We start from the raw sequence: 19,506 nt of genomic DNA, 5'->3' as shown, positions 1-19,506 counted from the left end.
TCCCTGGTGGCACTCTTGGGCAAGGGCAGCTCGTAGGACGAGGTAGGGCTCTTGGCAGGAGGAGGTTTAAAAGGTAGTTTGCTGAGGTTTTTTGTACTTGTACCTTGGCAAAATCACTTTCTAAATACAGTAGACCCCATCAGGGTTCACCTGTTGACCCTACAGCAAATTATCTCTAGCTGGGTAAGGAAGCTAAAAGCGCTCCAGAGCACGTCATACAGACATTTTAGGAGTTTCCCTGTCAGTTGATGAAAGAAGTTTGCATTCAGGTTGTGCTCACACACTGTAACCAAGGGTTTTGTTTAGGTTTCTATATAGAAAAGAGGCACTTATTTCCCATAAAATTTTAACGTGCTTTTTAAGGTTGTAATCCACCCGCCAAAACCAGATTGCATTTCACTACGTCAGTGGGTTTTCTTCAGTTGCTAGGAACTAGCCTTCATTGATGAAGTAAAGTGCGAAATTCAAAGTACGTCTTCATTTAAAAGGTAGCAATGATTGATATTGCGAGCGGATCTTGCTGCGAATGTACTCTGGTCACTTGAGATGAATTACAGATCTTAAAATTAAACCGTCAAGTAACTCTCTTGTTATAAAAAAGTTAAAAATGGCTAATTGCGAGAAACTCGTTTGAGAAGTATTGTTAGAGGAAGAGAATGCTAGTGATAACACCAGAAGTTAAATTGTGTGCACGTATAGTGGTAGGTATGATGCCTTTTCTTTTCTAAAATGTTATGTTAACAAAGGAAGAAGATTTTAGTTTTCTGTGTCAGATCTCTAGGCGCGGCACAGTGGGTTTGGGCAGTCGTGTTCCCGAAGACAGTGACAAATACACGACTTGGCAACTCAGAGTTTTCTACCTCTAGTAGAAGAGTTCAAAAATTAGAGTAATGGATAGCAGGAGGATCTGAGAACTTGTGGGCGCTTTTTAGTTTTAAAATCCCAAATAAACAAGCTGCACTGAATTTTTTTATGCCTGTGAAGAAAGAATTGTGTTCCCGAGGTGCTGTGGTCCTGGTTTGAAGATCCATCCCTTTGTGTGATGGATAGTTTTGACCCCTCCGCAACAGACGTGCGGTTCTGTGAAGCCATGGAGAAAAATGTGCCATCAGGGAGAATGATCTCTTCGAGCTTTTCATGATTCCTTCATGAATTGCTGTTTAGTTGCCGCTGTACGGAAAGGTACATATAATTATGTACGAGTATTTTCTGTTTAACACCTGCATACGTACTTTTTTTTTTTTTTCCTGGGGAAATCTGTAGTTGATTGAAATTACCGTAAATGTTCTTCAGATAATTGATACCAAATGAAGCTGTGCACCCTGTGTGTATGCATATGTGCAAAACCACACAAAATTATGGGTGCGTGTGTATGTGGATGTAGGGGCGTATATATGCACAGTTAACAGGAAATACCTTTCCCGTGGTAATTAATTCACTAGTCTTCAGCATGCGCGGCGTCTTGGAGGTCACTTTCCACCGCAGTGTTTTGTATTTTCCACCGCATTGGTGCTATAAAAATGCTAATTGTCCCCATGAAGATGTAGGCTGTTTATAAGCGCGTATGTGATTGTTTTTCAGCCCTGCGAGATATAAGGAGGTGTTATTTCAGGTTTATAATTTGAATGTGTGATGGTTACAACTTTGACAGTTTATTAGCTAGAAAAGAGGGGAAAAAAAAAAAAAGATAGTGGTGTGTCATTCTTCAGCGAATTGATTGCCAGGAGCATGTTATTGACTTTGGTGATAATATCATTATATATTTTACAGTCGTAAAATCAAGAAATTCAGATTATGCCCTGAGGGTTTCACACATTTAAATAAAGGATATGGCCATTTCCAGGGCTATTGGTTTAGATTAGCGGGTGCTGTGAAGAATGTGTAGTGTGTTATAAGGGCATACAGAAAAAGCACAAGTGTGCTTATTGTGGTGATGCTTTGGTTTATTTTCTTTTTCTATTTATGAAATACGCTTACTTACAGATCCCCTGGGAGAATGAACAGTGTTTGCTGTAAATGTTAGCATATTAATACAACGTTAGCTGGGCACTTTGTTGGGCTAAGAGCCGAAATCAAGTGTAATCCTTGATTTTTAGCAAGAGTGAGGATAAGTCTTCTCAAGACGCTTGAGTCACCAAAATACATGGTGCCTGGGAAAAAAACCTTGCGTGAGCTTCAGTCTGCGAAGTCAAGAGTTTACTTGGAGTCGGATAACACGGCTAGGTCTCCTTGTGGGTGACAAAGTCAGGGTTGAATGGCAGCTGGTGGGCTGCTGGGATGGTAACATCCCACATGCGGCTCCAGAGACCACTGCTGATGGGCACGGCCTGGGGAGCACCTGCTTCTGGCACCCAAACTTGGGCTGCTCTCGCCTGGGTCTTCCATAACAGCTTCTGCTCCTCTTGGACTGCTCACCAGTCACGTCTGGGGACTGAATGCACTTGAGGTACTTGGGTTGAGCCCTGGGGGGTTTGGGTTCAGGTCTGTCTCTAGTTTGCTTGCTTTACAGAATCTGAGTTTAATTAAGGTATATTGCCTCAAATAAAAATGATTGACTGTGTTAAAAACCTTGTTTATTACTTCTACAGCATATTTAGTGAGATGGATAATATACTGTAACGCTGATCACGATCTCTGCTCTAGATGCAAACTCAGAAGCACATTGCATCACCCAGCTCCGGGGATTTATTGTTCTCTTAAAAGACTGTGGAAGTCCAAGTGCAATGTCACAACTCGGCAGCAAAGGTCATGTTTTCCCACTTAGGCAGGAGCAGTGGCTCCAGCTGGAACACATACGGCTTAAAGGTGAACGGTGACATCTATAGAAGCAGATAAAATAATTACTCTTACATTTACATTTTAAGGGCCTCTGAGGATTATAAATCTATATGCTGCAAACAAAACATTTCGTTGCCTGTGTCAACAGTGGCACATTTTCTAATTAAAAGGGATCACCTTTCGAAATTGAATTTGTGTGACGTTAGTGGGTTTTTAGCTGTTGCATTTTTATCTCAGTTTGGGGCATGAGAATCAAATTGGTTTTAGTTTTTGTTGATAATCTGGTTCCATTTTGGATTGTGAAATGCCGGTGTCAAGTTGCAAACAAATGCTTAGGATATGTCTTTACTTATGAAAAGATATTTATGAAAGCATTTTAGAGCAAACCATTGGAAAATACTCATTGGTGTTGAAGTTAAAAAAGTTTTAAGACAAAAATTTAATTTAGGTCATTTTAGAATGACCTAGTCCTCTGATGAAGAACACTGGGCAGATCCCTGCCTGTGCAGGGCTATGGTGGACAACTGAGATGAGCATCACCTGCTCACCTGGTGTGGCTTTGGCAGCTGTGGTCTCCTCTGCAGTCAAGAAATCTTAAAATGAGATCTCAGGAAACCTGTGTTGTGGAAAGAAGTGATTGTCATTAAACACGTGCTTCTAATTTTGCTGTAGATTATGATCTAGTAATGATTTGAGACCTCAAGCTTCACTTTTCCATAAAATCTTCACAGCTGGTTTGTGAATGTCTGTCTGCCTGCCCTTGAGAGGTTATTTGTAGTTTGGGGAAGGCAAGCTGAGAGTGAAAGCCCCAAGATGCAGCTCCTCGTTATTCAAATAAAGCTGAGCTCCAGCAGTAAGTGCAGTCCCGCATCCAGGATAATCCTCCTTCCCGCCAGCTGGGAACCGAGCAAGTGCGGTGGCAGGGGGAGGCTGGGGAGCCGAGCGCGACAGCGGGTCTCCGGTGACAAAGGCGGGAGCTGTGAAGAAGAAAAGATTGACTCCGCTTGTTACACGGGGAGAAAGAGGCAGGACGTTCCTGGGCGGGTTTCTGGCACGGGCGCAGCTCCCTGGTTTAGTGGTTTAATGTTAGCACTCAGCCCCCTGAAGCTTAAGAAGAGTTACAGCCTCCTAATTCAGGCATCTCTTATTTATGCTGTTTCAAACACAGAAAGAACCTTGTTCAAGAACTGTCATTTAAAAAAAAAAAAAACACCACTTTTTTTTTTTTTTGCTTTAATGATGATATGTTTATGAGAGTCCGGACAATCTGCTTTATAAGCGTCCAGTGCGCAAATGAAGGATCACCCCACAGAAATCTCACGTCTCGTACTGCTGTAAAATCGACCATGCTGACAGTGTTTGTCCTACGGTAATTTTCCAAACAGGTGGAAGATTTTTCAGTGCCCATTATGGCACCAAAATTTGGAAATACAGTATGAGCATTGATGGGGGGAGATCTGGATGTATGCTGAGAAACGGTGACTGTTGCAGATGGCTGATGTATAATATAGGGCAGCGTGTGTGTGCGTTCTCTGTGCTTTTTCATGGGATATATGCTCTAGGGTTTTACGGATGAATTTGTAGACTCTAGTAATTTACAGTTTCCACCACAGTTTTAAAATATCTACATCATTTCCAGGTTGATGATTTTTCCCAGTCATTTATCCCAAAAGCACTTCATCCTACTTAATCTGGGTCATAATTGACATGGGACTTGTGCGTAAGCAAACATAGCCATAAGTTGTGTTTCAATGGGCTATTAATGTCAGGGATTTAGTTAACGTGCAGGAAAATAGATCAGAGGTTGGAATAAGTATAAATGTTCAAATAACTGATGAATGCGAGGTCGCTGTCATGCCTCGGACCCAGGAGACACTCTTGAACACTTACACGCTCCTGCTATTAGCAAGCAGCTGCCTTCGGCTGTAACGAAGACGTTAAGGTTGAAAATTGTTGGCAAGAAGGCTGTTGGAATTGGATTTTATTTACTGCAAATCAACAGGGTATCTTTGCAAGTCTAAAAAACATATGGAAAAGTCCACTGTTATCGTTGTACTTTGTTGTGTCTCCAGATGTTCCCCCTCCTGCCCCACTCTGGAGCTGAAAGTGGAAAATGGTTTTTCATTGTTTTTAGCTGACGGTGCCAACATCTGCTGTGGCATTTCCCTGGGGAATGGTATTAGCACTTCTTCAAGTTTCCGATTTATCATTTATGTCTCATTGGATTTTTATTTTTTTTTTTAAACAAAAAATAATGTAAGAGCATGAAGTTTCAACCCCCTGTTTAATTCTTTTTGAGAGTGTGGAAATGAATCAAGGGAAGCAGTTGGGTGGCCACTGAACTATCACAACTATGAACAATTTATCAGCTGCCTTATTTTTAAGGGGCTATAAATGAGGCATTAAAATATTGGTCTAAGCTGATATTTCTCATTGAAAGAAATAGTATTTGTGTGCTCAAACACACTCGAAGATCTCAATAAGCTTAAAATAGCTCTATTTTTAACATACATTTAGTCCATCATTAGTCACAGTGTGGACTGTGCTGTCCTTTGGGGAAGGAGAACCGAGTGAGTATTTTCATTTGGAAGTACTCTTCGTTGGTCATGTATACTTTTTAATTTTTCCTATAATGGTATTGTAAAAATTGCAATTCCATAGTTTTGCCTAGTTCATTCATCCGCTTGACGGGCGCGTGGCACTAGCAAACTTGGCCCAAGTGTTGACTGCTGACAAAGGTGCTTTTAATAGAAATGCAGAACGAAATAGCTTTTCCCCAAAAAGCCTTCTGTACTCCTGCTTGTCAAAAACGAGCTGGGCGGAAGCAGATTTTGTTAGTTTTTCAGTACTTAAATCTGACCTTTCAAATAGGAATGAGCTTTGGAGAAAATTCTCAAATATAGGTGTCTAATACTAGGTTCTTACCCTACGGTTCATTTATAGCAGGCTCTTTGTTCATTTTTCACAATAGCTAGAAATTTGGGGTGAAATTTGGGGCAAAATCTGTGATTACAGTTCCTAGGTGGTAATAGTATAAATTTTAGCAACGTCAGTCCAAGTTTTCTGGCGGAATCTGTTGGGTCCAAGAAACTTCAAATTCTTTAAAATCTCACGTTTTCTGCTTGCCGCTTTGTTCCTTGGAAGTTGTTCGCTTGGTTGCATGTTTGGTTGCAATTATTTACAGTTCGCTGCTGGTTTTTTTGAGATCCTAGCAAGAAATTCCACAGACAACTGCAAAATATATCTTTAATCAATTTTAGGGAGACTGATTTGCTAACTAACATATTTCTTCCAGCTGAGAGACAGCATAAACTCTTCTGCGGATACTCGGGGAAAAATTCTTCCTGGGAAAACTATCCCTTTCATGGATTGCTGTAGCGTCAGCGTCGTGTGGTTCAGGCTATTCTGAGCACTGTAATTTATGTACATTGGCCCTATCACTCCTGTGCTATCTTACACCCTGATTGCTTTTTTATTAAGAAACATCTCGTGCCATTTTTTAAGCGTCTCAGGGCGAGCCCGTGAGAGACGATGTCGCTGGTTATGTTTTTTCTGTGTATGTATATATAAGCAGTAAGACTAGAACAAGGAGAGAATATTTTTTGTGGAGGTTTTAGAGCAGCGATATTCTATAGGCAAATAACATCATTTGTTCTTTCATCATTGAAACGGTAATAGTGTAAATATTGCTGATGCGGTTAGATAAGTCGGTATGCGAGGAAATAGTAGCATGTTTCTATTAAGAGTTTTGTCTGCAAAATGAAAAATCCTCAAGTGTGTTGGGATTAAAACAACCCGTACAGATCAGGAGTTTTCAGATCCGTGAGGTCTGATTCAGGCTTATCTCTTATTTCTGTAAACCTAATTTGTGTGCAAATTTCGTGCAGAAGATTGTGTATGGCAACAATTCCACTGTGAATTCGTTTGAGGGAGTAAGGGCAAAAGGTTTTATTGAACTAGGACTTTTCTTCTAATTTTATTGAAATGTTCGCATGTTTTGGTGTTGAGGTAGGAATTAGATTTAATTTGCCACTTAATTGTGAGTATGTATTCCTTTGTTTTCCTTTGCACTGATGCAAATTTCCTTCTTTCCCATATGTCTTTTCAGGTCAGGATCGCAGTGAAGCCACTTTAATAAAGAGGTTTAAAGGTGACGGTGTCCGATACAAAGCAAAACTGATTGGGATAGACGAGGTTTCTGCCGCACGAGGAGACAAGTTATGCCAAGACTCCATGATGAAGCTCAAGGTGCAGTGAAACTTTTAATGTTTAATATTAGGGAGTCGAGGGGAACGATTTTCAGCTTGAACTTTTACTCGTTCTCCTTTCGTGACTCTGAGTCACACTCTGGTTAATTATGTATTGAAATCAGTCAATTTTACATGAACTCCTGGCTGGTACTGCTTATCCCAGTTTAATTTTAATACATTATCTCTGAGTTCAGTAGTTGCTCATGATTGACACCGCTGCAATTTGTCCACAAATTATAAACAACGCATCTCCAAATTGAATAATTTTATTATGCAAAAGGGGAGGTAAAGCACTATGAAGAAAAATGGTATATCAGAACATTTTATATGACAGTGTTAATCAACTACAGCCCTGCCTTTGACCATTATCTCCTGTCGGGCCCGGCAGGAGGGGGTGAGGGACGTTGTGGGGTGTAGGTAGCCAGATACAGGGGACGACTGGTGTCCTCCCTGGGAGGATGATGTCTTGCACCTGTAATGGCAGAATTTCTGGGTTACAAAACCCGGAGGCATTGCACTGAGAGGACAGAGCCCGAGAAGACAGAGGATTCCCCAGAGTTTCGGGAAAGAAATGGAGCAGTGATAAAAGCAGGTTTTGAGTAGACTGCAAACTTAGAGAGCAGAGAGTCTGAAAGCACGGGTGGTGCAGGAGGGTGGGCTTTCTGGCGTGCTAGACATCTCTCTCTGGCTCAGTCTTTTCTTACAACCCTCAAAGAGCATAAGAGTTCTCTATGGGAAGCATCCTTTATGTGGCCCTGGGAAATGTGGAAGAGCTGGAGCATTTGAGGAGGAAGGAGAGATTATGTTTTTCTTGAGTGCAGTGTTGGCTGTTGGCTTCCCATCTGCGTCGCAGAGTTACGGGTCTAGGTCTAGGAGTTATGGGTCTAGGTCTAGGAGTAAATCCTCCGCAGTCTTTTTCCCATTTTTTCCTTCCAGTCCTCTCCCCAGCAGTCTACCGAGAGCTGATGGATTTCCCATTACTAATTTTTTCAGGAGGAGAAATCACTAAACAGTATCTTTTACTCTACCAACTAGCAGGATCCGGTCACAAGGAACTGTGAGGAATAGGTGGTTATTCAGGAATAAACAGCAAAGGGTGACATGATCTTATGGTTCAACAATCTAAAAGCAAGATCTGGCAGATAATTTACAAATCAGTTATTAACATTTTATGAAAAGCAAAAACTAATCTGTTCTAAAAGGTGCACTGTTGATTTATCACATCTGCCACAATATTCCTATCTGGTTATTCCTCCTGATTTCATACTGGATCTTCCTCATCATTTCATAGTTCCTAGAAGCAGTGTGGGAGACTCGTCGCTGTTGTGCCGCACAAGCTTTTTTGTCTCTCTCCTCCATGGATTACCATTTCCACATCTCCCAGACGCCTGATACCTGGTCACAAAGTGGCGAGATTGATCTAAACAGTGTTGTGAGGTGACTGAAACTGTAAAGTGAAGGGAGCATTAGAAATTCACGTTTGTGTATAAGGCAGCGTAGCATGAAGCTGTGGGCTCTGGAAACCTAGTGTCTAGCGACAGGAGTTTTAAGGCCAGGCATAAAGTTTTGACAAATGACTCCATTTGACTTTTGAGAAACGACTCCGTTTTTTCTCTTTCATTTTCATGTCTGTGTAACGAGGACAACGACCTCATGAAGGTTTTAAAACATAAGTTAGTAGCTTTTAAGACATGTTGAAGCTGCAGAGCACCAGATAAAGGCTAAATATTTTCATTTATTTGCTAGGGCAATTGATTACATTTCATCTTAGTAGTGTAATTGGTCAGGGCAGGCTCCTGAGAAGGTGGAAATAGAAGTTACTATTATAGTTATGCTGTGGGAGAATAATACAAGAGATGCGTATCAGCAAATTTACTTACGAAATAAAAGCTTGAGATCAGGAAAAAAACCCTAACCCTCACTATATTATTTTTTTTTTTTTACAGCAGAGGTATAGTTTGATTTGGAGAAGAATATTCTTCTTCTATAAAAAGCTCCATTTGCTTATTCCAGATAAGCGTGCCCATGAAGTAAGCTAAAGTTGGTGGTTTTTAACTCCAATCCTTGTGTTTTTTTCTCGGGGGGGGGAAGAAAACAAAAGCGTGCTAGAAATGACCTTCAGCTTCCATGAAACCAGATTTCATGGAGGATTAGCGGGTGCAGGGGTTGGAAGTGGGAGCACATTTGAAATGCTGTCTGGGCAGCGTGAAGAGATGTGATACCTTGAAAAAAGGGAGGAAGCCAGAAGTAAGAGGGGGGCTGTTCCTGGAAAGCCCTTAAGTTTTCCTAGAAAAGTGGCGAATCGTCTACAAGCACATCTTTGTGCTCTGCTGTGGCACCTGGAAGAGAAATAAACCAGCCAAACTGTTCTTTGTTTCCACAGGGAATTGTCGCAGCGGCTCGTTCGAAAGGAGAACATAAACAAAAAATCTTCTTAACAGTCTCCTTTGGGGGAATCAAAATCTTCGATGAAAAGACAGGGGTGAGTAAAATAATCATGTGGTGGAACAAAACCAAATCTTTTCATGGATTTCTTTAAAAGCATTTCCTGGCTGGGCAGTAATATCTCACCAGGGTAAGCACACATGAAGCAGCATCTGACAAGCTTGATAAAGGCTTATCATGTATCAGAGCAAGCCATTAGATGACGGAGGTGTAAAGTGTAGCGTGGGGACGTGGTTTATTGTAAAGCCTTGTCCTGGATACTTCTGCAGAGCCACTTACTTGAGTACCCAGATGCTCCTTACATCTATAAACACTCACAGCTCTGAGTCCAGAAAGTGGCAAGAAGGGATTTATTTTCCTTCTGCCAGATAAAAAAAAATTGCTTCTTGGAAATATCAGCCCCCCCGTCCGTGGTACAGACTGCTGTCGGTGCCCAGATGGGTTTTCTCGCCCAGCCTGGGCTCAGCTGCACCAGTCCTCTGGATGCTGCTGGAGACTCCTCAGCAGTACCAAGTGACTTGTGAGAGTCTACTGACAAGGGATTGGGATGAGAGGCTAGGATTGTCTTGGATTGGGCCCCTTGTGTCACTGCAAGCGGAGGGGAAGAAAACAAGCTGGAACAGGGAGCTGCAGACAACCCCAGGAGAGTGAAGGTTGTTTTCCCCAATGGTGCCTCAGCTAGACAGGGAGAAGGAAGGGCAGCGGGAGCTGGGGAGCGGCTCACGCTTAGCTGGGATTGCCCTCAAGATGTCCCAGGGGAATTCTAAGAATTTCTATCAGGTCCACAGTTCTGCATGAACCCAGTTGTAGTCACCATGATGCAATATGCTCCTGTTAACAGCAGTGACAGTCCCCTGTGAGGTATGTCGTAACCACAAGAATGAGAGCTTTTGTATCATCAATGACAGTAGCACAAGTGTATATTGTGTGGAACTGGAGGTAAAATATATTGGGAAGTTTGGCGTTGCTCTTTGAGGTTGCCAGGCAGCAACTCGTCCAGTAGCATCTGGTCGGGGAAGCTGCAGGAGACTTCCATGCCTTACGCGCTTTTTGCCACAGCAATATCATGTTTGATTTTTTAAATTGCTCTGAAAGAAGAAACCTAAGCAAAACATTATACTACTTAAATATAAAGCGACAACACACAAACTGTTTTAATCCTAATTAAGAAGATTTTTCCAGCAGTTTAAGCTCTGCCTTGAATTTTAAAAAGCTCTTGATTTAATCTTTTGAAAGATTAACTGTTTTACATGATGCCAGAAATAAAACCCTACTGATGATAGATGAAATTATCTTTGCCAGTTAATTTATATTATTAGAAAATCAATGTCATTGAGCTCACTGATACATAATACAAGTAGTTAGTGATGAAAAGCTCGTTTGGAATGTGTTGTGTGCAGCACGTGTAAAGTATTCATACAAAAGCGGTGTTCAAGAGAACGTGGCTGAGGTTACAGGCTGTGCTCAGAGGCAGGAAAGGTCAGGATTAGGGCTGCCGGTGCAGTCGTGGTTGGGTCCTCTAGTAAACAGATATTAGGGTAGTATTGAAGGAGGTGGTGACGCACCTTTTTTTGGCCAGAGAATACCAGCTTCGTTCAGTGTACGGAACAGAGTGTAATACACCGAACGATGCAGTAATATTTTGTTTTCATTTTCATCTGCAAATCGTGCTGAGGCCACAGTTACTTTCCTAAGACTAAAGTCTTTTTCTTGGGAAAGTAAAGAAGAAGAAGAGAGAGAAAGACTTGTCCGGTGGCACTTGTCTCTGAATGTTTCAAAAACATAGGATTTATTTTCACAAAGTCAAGAGGGAAAAGGGGATGTGTTTGGAAACGAAAGTGTGGTTGAGCCAAATTGCTTTTCCTGCAGTGTCCTGGACACTCTCCTGTCTGCAACTAGCGAGGTGGGGACATGAGAACAAATCTCCTTCATTTCATAACTTTGACACCCTGTGCTCTAAATCTGACATAACTATATCATCCTTATAGTAACGCTGTCACTCACTCGCTGGGGCTTAGACTGAAACCTTTAAATCCACCTTCCAGACGTCTGCCCCTGAGCTGCCGGAGTGATGGACAGGAGTATTGAGTTGTCCTTCTCGAAACAGGACTGTGACAGAGGGATGGGGGGAGCTTTCATTATCAGTTTTAACGTGGTTTTGTGCAAGCAGGCGAATCGTGCTTTCTATGCCAAGCTTTTGAAGGAGGGACGCATGAACTCCTCTGACGGTTCTTCACAGCCACCATCCCTTCGTCTTTTTCCCCAGCTTGGGTCTCTCCAAGTTTCACTCCCAAAGTTTCACGTCCTTGGCCCACTCTTCTCATCGTCTCACTCATCCAGCCTGTCTCTGCTTCATCAACCTACAGTTGTCACCTCGTGCCTGTTCCTGCGGGTAGTCACATGCAATTTCAACATCTGAAATACACCAGGTAACAGCAGCAACAGGGCACGGACAGACCCCGGCAGCGTCTCTGGGCTCTCTGAGCCCGCAGGAGCACTACCGAGGCAAGGTGCTTCCCACAGCACGAGAGGCAATCATTTAGGGGTGACGCATTTGGCTTTGGCTCGTAGTAAATAATACTGTGCGTGTCCTCTCACGTCGATGCCTGTGTCTAAAGTCAGGCCCAAAGACAGCTGCATTACTGCTATCGTGTGGAGCCTCCTGTAAGGCAGAATAAGGACGATGGAATTAGGTGATGCAGGACACTGATAAACCCGTTCTTGATTTAGAAGCAACAAGGAAAATCCCACAAGTTGGCAAAACTGGGGATGTACAATTGCTCAGCCTGGCTTTTTTCGTAGAATGATAGAGTGGTTTGGGTTGGAAGGGACCTTGAAGACCATCTAGTTCCACCCCCCTGCCCTGGGCAGGGACACCTCCCACCAGCCCAGGCTGCTCACAGCCCCGTCCAACCTGGCCTTGAACCCCTCCAGGGATGGGGCAGCCACAGCTTCTCTGGGCAACCTGGGCCAGGGGCTCACCGCCCTGGTGAGATCTTCTGATATCCATGTTAAACTTAAGAGCTTATAAAATTTGGAGAGTGATGTTCGCATTTGTGCACCAGGGAGAAAACTGTGCTCTTAATAGAGAACAGCCTGGCTAATCTTGCATTTGCCTTCTCTTCCTTTAACTGCCCTCCCTGTCCCCTGGAATGCTTTCTCCTTAGTTGCGTTTCCATGATTTTGTAATTCCCAAAAGGATATTTTGGGCCCCGGTGCTCATCTATTGCTTATTTGGAAAGGTTATTTACCTCTCTGGAGCGTCCTTTCTTAATTTTTGTCACTGGCTATTGCTGTCATGTCTGGGACAATGGCAGTCTGATGTGATAGAAAAGAGAAAAAAGATTCTGAAAAAAATGTAGGTTTCTGTATGTTTAGAATCTTGTAGGCTACTATTGGATTTTAATTTATCACAATAAAAAATCAATTTGTAGCTCAAAACTAGCAAATTTTTTAAAATTGGCAGTGTCATAGCTGACTTCATACAGATGATTTAAAGGAATTGCTCCATAATTCATTACAGATGAAGGGCCATAGTTGGTTTACTACTGAAAACGATAAGCAAGGTTTTTCTCCCTGTACTTTATAGCTCTCTTTAATACGTTCCAGACCTAATATTCATCAAAAAATATTGATTGTAATAATGCTGTTATTCCAGCCATCAGGAATTCTGCCCTTTGAGTAAATTTATCTATGGAGGAGATTAGGTTGAAGGTGGAATATCATTTAGGAAGAATTTATCTCGGCAAGAAAAACACAAGGAGGATTTGCTGGTTGATTGCGCTGTAGATGCGATGCAATTTAGTTCATCTATAGCACCGCGAGAGAAATAATGACACTCCTCTCTTGTATTTCGTCACTCTGTTCTGTGGACTAATCCAAATAGGTCCCTTCATACCACTTTTTCAAATACTTGTCAATGTATTTGGAACGTGGTAGAAGGGCCCTGCGTAGCAGCATTCGCCTTGAAAGGCCGTGGTTTGCGTATACTGTTACATAGACTCGCTCGGCTGCTGGAGGAGCCTGCTCACGTAGGCAGAACACCACAAACTGTCCTGCTGTTAAAGTCCCAACGTTAGCTGTATAATCCAGAATTGTATTTAATTTGACTAACAGGATGGTCTCCTGTTGTACGCTGCCAGAAATTGTCATTACCCATGGGGTTTGACCCTATTTTTTCTTAACAATGTACCTTTTTTGTCTGCTGTCATATGTTGGCCGTCCATCCCACTTGCCTTCTCCGGACTTCGTTTGCCAAATATATACTTCACCTGAAGAAAATACATTAATTTTTTTTTAACGTAAAAAATCTACCACAATTATTATTTTTCTATCTACCACAAAATATTTTTCCTATCTAATACCACTTCAAAGATTTCATGGCTGCGTATTATATGAAAATAATTGTTGATCATTTGTTCTGTCGTGTTCCCCCTGCACCCTGGTGACAACTCAAGACATGATCTTTCAAACACAGTACGGCACAAGCTGAAACGTATTCTTCATTAGTAGACGAGAGAGTTCTTTTATATTTTCAAAAGCGTGGTCTGCAGAAGGCGAAAATGCAAATAGTTTTGTTGTGCAATTTAATACTCTCCTTTTCAGGGTGGAACTTAGTGGTTAACGTGTTCCTTAGAAAGAGACGAAACCCGTAACTCTCAGTACAGCAGGATATGCAAAATTTTGAAAGGACCGTCATTGTTCGTTAGCTATTTATGAGTATTATTTTGTTAATCACACACATCAGGCTATCTCCCTGTGATAGCTTAGTAATGCTTCATTAGACATGCGTGACTAATACGGTCTCCATAAAGAGGCTGTAATTGTCTCATTGTTTATTTATGTAACGATGGATCTTTGTTTACTGTAGGTTACTTTCCAAAAATGTATTTAAAAATAATAACTAAATTCTATAAAATACTTGGGAAAACATTTTCTTCTACATTCATGTAATGAGGTGTACTTTGAAACTCGTGTTCTCTCTAATGGCAAAATCCTGTTGGCTCTAATGGAAAACCCAGACACTGTGAAAGAGAAATAAGAAGAAAGGGAGAAAAAGAGTATTTGGCTTCAAGTAAAGAATTATTTCTGTTAAAGTGGGTTTCCTTTGCGTTGTCTATGATATACGTTTGGAGAGATTAGCCAGTCTTGCAGAGAGGTTGACCCATATCTTTATCAAAATACAGGGCTTGGGCACAGCCTGTGGGATTGTAAAATTTCTAGGAATACTACAAGTGTCCGATTGGGTTACGGTATTGCGGAGAGGTATTGCAGTCTGTTACTCATTTTTATGAATTTAATCTGTAGCCGTTTTCTTCAGGCTGTCAGTATGAAATCCAGGAAGGAAATCTGTGTGTATAAATATATATATATTTTGTGTTGACTGTCTATTCTCACTCCTTTTATCCATCCCTTACTCTAACCTTTATTATCTTTGAGGAGGATTACGTGACTCTCATGCAGAGCGGGGGTTACCTGCCCAAGAAGGTGTTACTCAGTGAAGAACACCTCCCTGTTCCCTGGAAAGGGGACGAGACCTTACCTGTGGCCGCAGAACTAGTGATTGAGCTTCTGCTTCAACTCTTAGCGATATCCAATCAAATAAAATGTGCAGTGGGGGGTTATAATGGTTATAGTCCTGCTGGTCTCAGTTTGTTCTCTTCTAGTGAGATGATTATGGCTGTGCTATGATCCAGCCACTGTTTTAGATGCCTGCGTCTTGCCCATCTTCCTGACCTTTAGAGCTCTCTTGACCTTATAATACACAGATTTTTCAAAGTTGTCGCGAAGGCTTCTGTAAAGCGTTTTCTAGCTTGTTCTGGGACTTTATCGGGTTTGTGCTGATAACCCCTGGATTTGCTGCTCTTCTCCATTTGATGTGAATGATAGTGTTAATTATGCTGATAGATTGCTAACAGGACAGCTAAACTTGGCTGAAAGAAAATTTTAGCAAGATGACAATTCTCACTGTTGGCAGAAGATACCTCATTTAAAATGTACCAAAGGTACTTCTTGACTTTACTGGAAATCTGTCGGTTCTGGCATCTTTGACCAGAAATCGAGGTACGATTACGGATCTGTAGTTATTCCTTGAAGCACATGTGCTGGAGCAGATGAAATGTCAAACTGTCAAGTCTCTATCACTGAGCATCTCTGAATATTTAAAAATAGAAATAAAAGAAGGAATTAATTTTATCTGCACTCTACTCGCTCTGCAGTGAGCGGGAGAGATGGTGTGATTGGTTCACTGAATTTTTGTGTTTGCCAGTGTGGTATTGGCCAGGAGACTGTTAAGGGTCCCTGCCTGGGGCTCCTTCCAGCTCCAGGCCAGAAGCTCCCACAGGTGGGTTTTCTCCCCTTCATTTCTTTGAAACTGATCTTCCCAAAGTTCCTGCTGGTCTCTTCATGATTGATCTCAGGGGTAGCACTTCATTAGCATCATTAGCTTATCAGCTGATTTTGAATAAAGTCCTTCTACTTGGCCTCCATGACTCTTGTCTCTGTATTTTACCCCTGTGTTTCTAATTTCTCTGTCTCCCTCCTGCAGTTTTCATCTGGGATTTCCTCGGTGCTCTCCGTCCTTGATCCCTTTTTCTTCCTGCTATGCTTTTTATAAGTTACTTCATTTGCAAATATAAATTTGGTTATTGTGTCAAACCAAATGATGCCAGCCCCGTCTCCTCCTGTTCAAATCTTGACCCATCTCTCCAGCCCTCTCCTTACACGTTTAGCCAACAGTTCAAGTTTAGCGTGGCTGAACCGGGTCTTTTAATCCTGACTCCCAAAGGTCTTTCTCTGACCTCCTTTTGCGAGTGCTGTGGAAAATATCAGCATCATCTGTTACTCAGCCCTGTAAACTCAGCAGCCTGTTTTGACTCAACCTTGTTTTTGACTGTCACATCCAGGGTAACTCCAGATCTTGCAGATTCTTCTTAACTGCTCTGAAATACAGCATTTATTGTCATGCTTACAGTTAAAACCCAGACCTGCCTCTCTTCATCTTGTGTCTCAATTGTTATCCTTTCCTTTGTCCTTGATAAATGTGACTTTTATTTCTGAAACCTATCGTGACTGCCAAGATTGCTGTCTCAGCGTATTCTTTTGATCGTGTCACACTTCTCTTTGCGTTCCTACACTGAATCTGCCTTCTCTATTTTATCAGCCCATTGCCTAACTGTTGGGTTTTTTTCCCAGGCTCTTCATGGCTGCCTTTACTCTTCATCCACTTTCAAGGAATCATTCCGCAGTAACAACTTTTATCATTTCATTTATTCAGTTTCCAAATGAATGACTCCGAGCCTCTTCCCATCCTGCCCATCATGCTTTGGAGGAATTCTTTGCAGATATTCATGGAGTGCCTCCTTATTTTGTCTTCACATCCCTCCTTAAAACACTTCCATGCTAGAAACTTATTAGTTTCTAGCTAATTCTGGGCTCCCCGGTTCAAGAAGGACAGGGAACTGCTGGAGAGGGTGCAGCAAAGGGCTACCAAGATGATGAGGGGACTGGCACACCTCTCCTATGAGGAAAGGCTGAGGGATTTGGGTCTCTTCAGTCTGGAAAAAAGACGGCTGAGGGGGGATCTTATCAACACTTATAAATACTTAAAGGGTGGGTGTCAGGAGGATGGGGCCAGGCTCTTTTCAGTGGTGCCCGGGGACAGGACAAGAGGTAACGGCCACAAACTTGAGCATAGGAAGTTCCACCTGAACCTGAGGAGGAACTTCTTTCCTGTGAGGGTGGCAGAGCCCTGGCACAGGCTGCCCAGAGAGGCGGTGGAGTCTCCGTCTCTGGAGACACTCCAAACCTGCCTGGATGCGTTCCTGTGCCACCTGCTCTGGGTGACCCTGCTCTGGCAGGGGGTTGGACTAGGTGATCTCCAGAGGTCCCTTCCAACCCTATGGTTCTATGATTGTAAACTCCATGGTGCTGAGACCTCTGGTACCCATGATCCCAGCCTGTCACGCAGAGCAGTGCTGCCTCGTAGCCACCCTGTTGTCATTTGCCTGGGATGAGGACAGCCCGTCTAGCGGCTTGTAGATCCATCCCATGAAATCGTTCTTCTGACCATCTGTCGTTTCTGTTGTGACCTTGCAAAGGTGTTGCTGGGGGAATGGTTCCACAGATCAAATCAACCATGTCAGCCTGGCATTCCGGGGTTGAGCCACCCGCAGTGTACTCATCTGGGAGGAAGGGGCAGAGGAGTGATGGAGGGCATCTGCCGGGGCAATGAGCGAAGGACTTCTCCATGCCCGAGGGTTTATGAGGAGGAGCTACTCCAGTCACGCAGCTCAGAGATGTCCCAACGTCCCTCGGCTTTCAAAGGTTGGAATTATAAGTATAAACTCCCTGGGATTACCTTTTAATTCAGGGGGTTTAAAATCAGAATTATCTGTTTATAGGAGCTTTTTGTAAGAAAAGTTGGGTCTTGGACCGCGCTGAGGACTTCTAAGGACTACACTGATAAAAATGTTACGTAATAACAAAAAAGAGCATACTGAAAAACAGCTGAGAAAGTCAAATTTTGCGCGTATGTTTGAAAATGGTGGTATATGTGGCCGTTCTTATACCTTAGGGGGATTAGAATGAATTGTTCACAGCTTCTGCCTGGGAAAGATTCTCTGGCCAACTGGGAGTCTTGCCCTGTTGCTTGGCAGTTTCCCGTCTTTCTACTTGTAAATACGAATGCTAAGACATGGCATTTACTGTTCTACATGCAATAAATATATCTAACTAGAATATGGTGGAGTTAGGGGGCTTCAAAACTCGGTGTATTACTCTTACAAGGTATTCCTCTGATACTTTAAAAGGGAAACAATAACACATGACATAAATATCATTTGACAGTGAGCAAAATGTAAATGTCAGAAGAACCCGCTTCCATACTTATATCCCGTATTGACTATTGTAATTAATTTCTTATTGGTCTTCCAAACTGTGCCCTAGGCAGTTTAGATGGTTCAGAGTGTTCCACGGGGATTTTTAATAGCCACAAGCTCATAAAGATACATTTCGTAGATGCCCAGTTTGCTGCATGAAGATTGTAAAAGCCTTACGATGTATTACGGTGGTTTTGTCCCTGTCAAAAAAAGATCCCAAAAGGCAAAACTCGGGTGTGATTTTGCACGGTGTGAAGTCTGGGGGTTTGGGGATCTAGAGCTTTGGTTTGAACCTTAGGTCTTTCCTCCTGACACTTGGCATCCAGAGGAAGGCCGAGATTTCTCTCCTTCCTCTACCTTCTGGTAGTGAGTGTCCGCAGGAACTGCCTTGTGAGACTTCTGACGCTAATTGGCATGAAGAGAAAATAAAGCTATTCCCGACGTTTTAGCCAAACCGAAATAATTTGTGGGAGTGTGTCGTAGTTGTATTTTTCAGTGTGAAAAGGGTAAAAATTTGATTGCTTTCAAAAAGGCAGAAAATTAGATTTTTATGACTTTAGCGATGGTCTTATTTGGCTGTGTTTGGCTTCCTGTTGTTTAATCCAAGCACCCCAGGATGGATTTAAGAAAGGGAGGTACTGCTATCTGCATCATGTGTTGTTGTATATACATGTATATATGTGTTCCCAAGTCCCATGTGTTATTGTATATAGACGTATATATGCATTCCCAAGTCCCATTTGGCCTCCATTGCATATGGGGGTGGCTGTCTGCCTATAGAGCTGCTGCCGTAAAAATTCTTCTGTAAACATTTCCGATTTTTTCTAGTTTTAATGTTTGCTGTGCTTAAACAGAATTTGGGGTGAATTTTACTAAAAACTCGAAAGTCAGCTTTTGGTTATAAAAATGGTGGGTTTTATGCATCCCGTTATATAGTGGAGCTGCGCTGCATCCCTGTGGGGAGGTATTGTCCCACCACAGAAAACTCAAAGTATAGAGCTATATTGGGGTTTTTTGCTTATAATCACTATCCTTTTGTGATTCAGATACACAATTTAGGATAGGAAAGCCACATTGCAGTCCCACTGACTCCAGCTGTGATTTTGCCTTATAGAAGAGCACCCAAAATACACAGTTGCTCGGGGCAGGGGAGC

The 19,506-nt window shown here is 42.4% G+C and overlaps 1 protein-coding gene across 8 annotated transcripts in view; it reads left to right on the top strand.

The window, feature by feature from the left end:
- Positions 1-19,506, top strand: part of DAB1 (DAB adaptor protein 1) — a 476,209-nt gene that overhangs the window by 403,836 nt on the left and 52,867 nt on the right. For all 8 annotated transcript variants that reach the window (XM_074597941.1, XM_074597935.1, XM_074597942.1 and 5 more), the window contains 2 exons: positions 6,887-7,026; positions 9,412-9,510. In XM_074597941.1, the coding sequence (XP_074454042.1) occupies positions 6,887-7,026; positions 9,412-9,510 (239 nt within the window). The remainder of the gene's footprint in view (positions 1-6,886; positions 7,027-9,411; positions 9,511-19,506) is intronic.

This window comes from Larus michahellis, chromosome 8 (genome assembly GCF_964199755.1).
Source record: "Larus michahellis chromosome 8, bLarMic1.1, whole genome shotgun sequence".
In the NCBI taxonomy this organism is placed as follows: domain Eukaryota; kingdom Metazoa; phylum Chordata; class Aves; order Charadriiformes; family Laridae; genus Larus; species Larus michahellis.
Note: the sequence above shows the minus strand (reverse complement) of the source record. Positions and strands in the feature narration are given on the sequence as shown.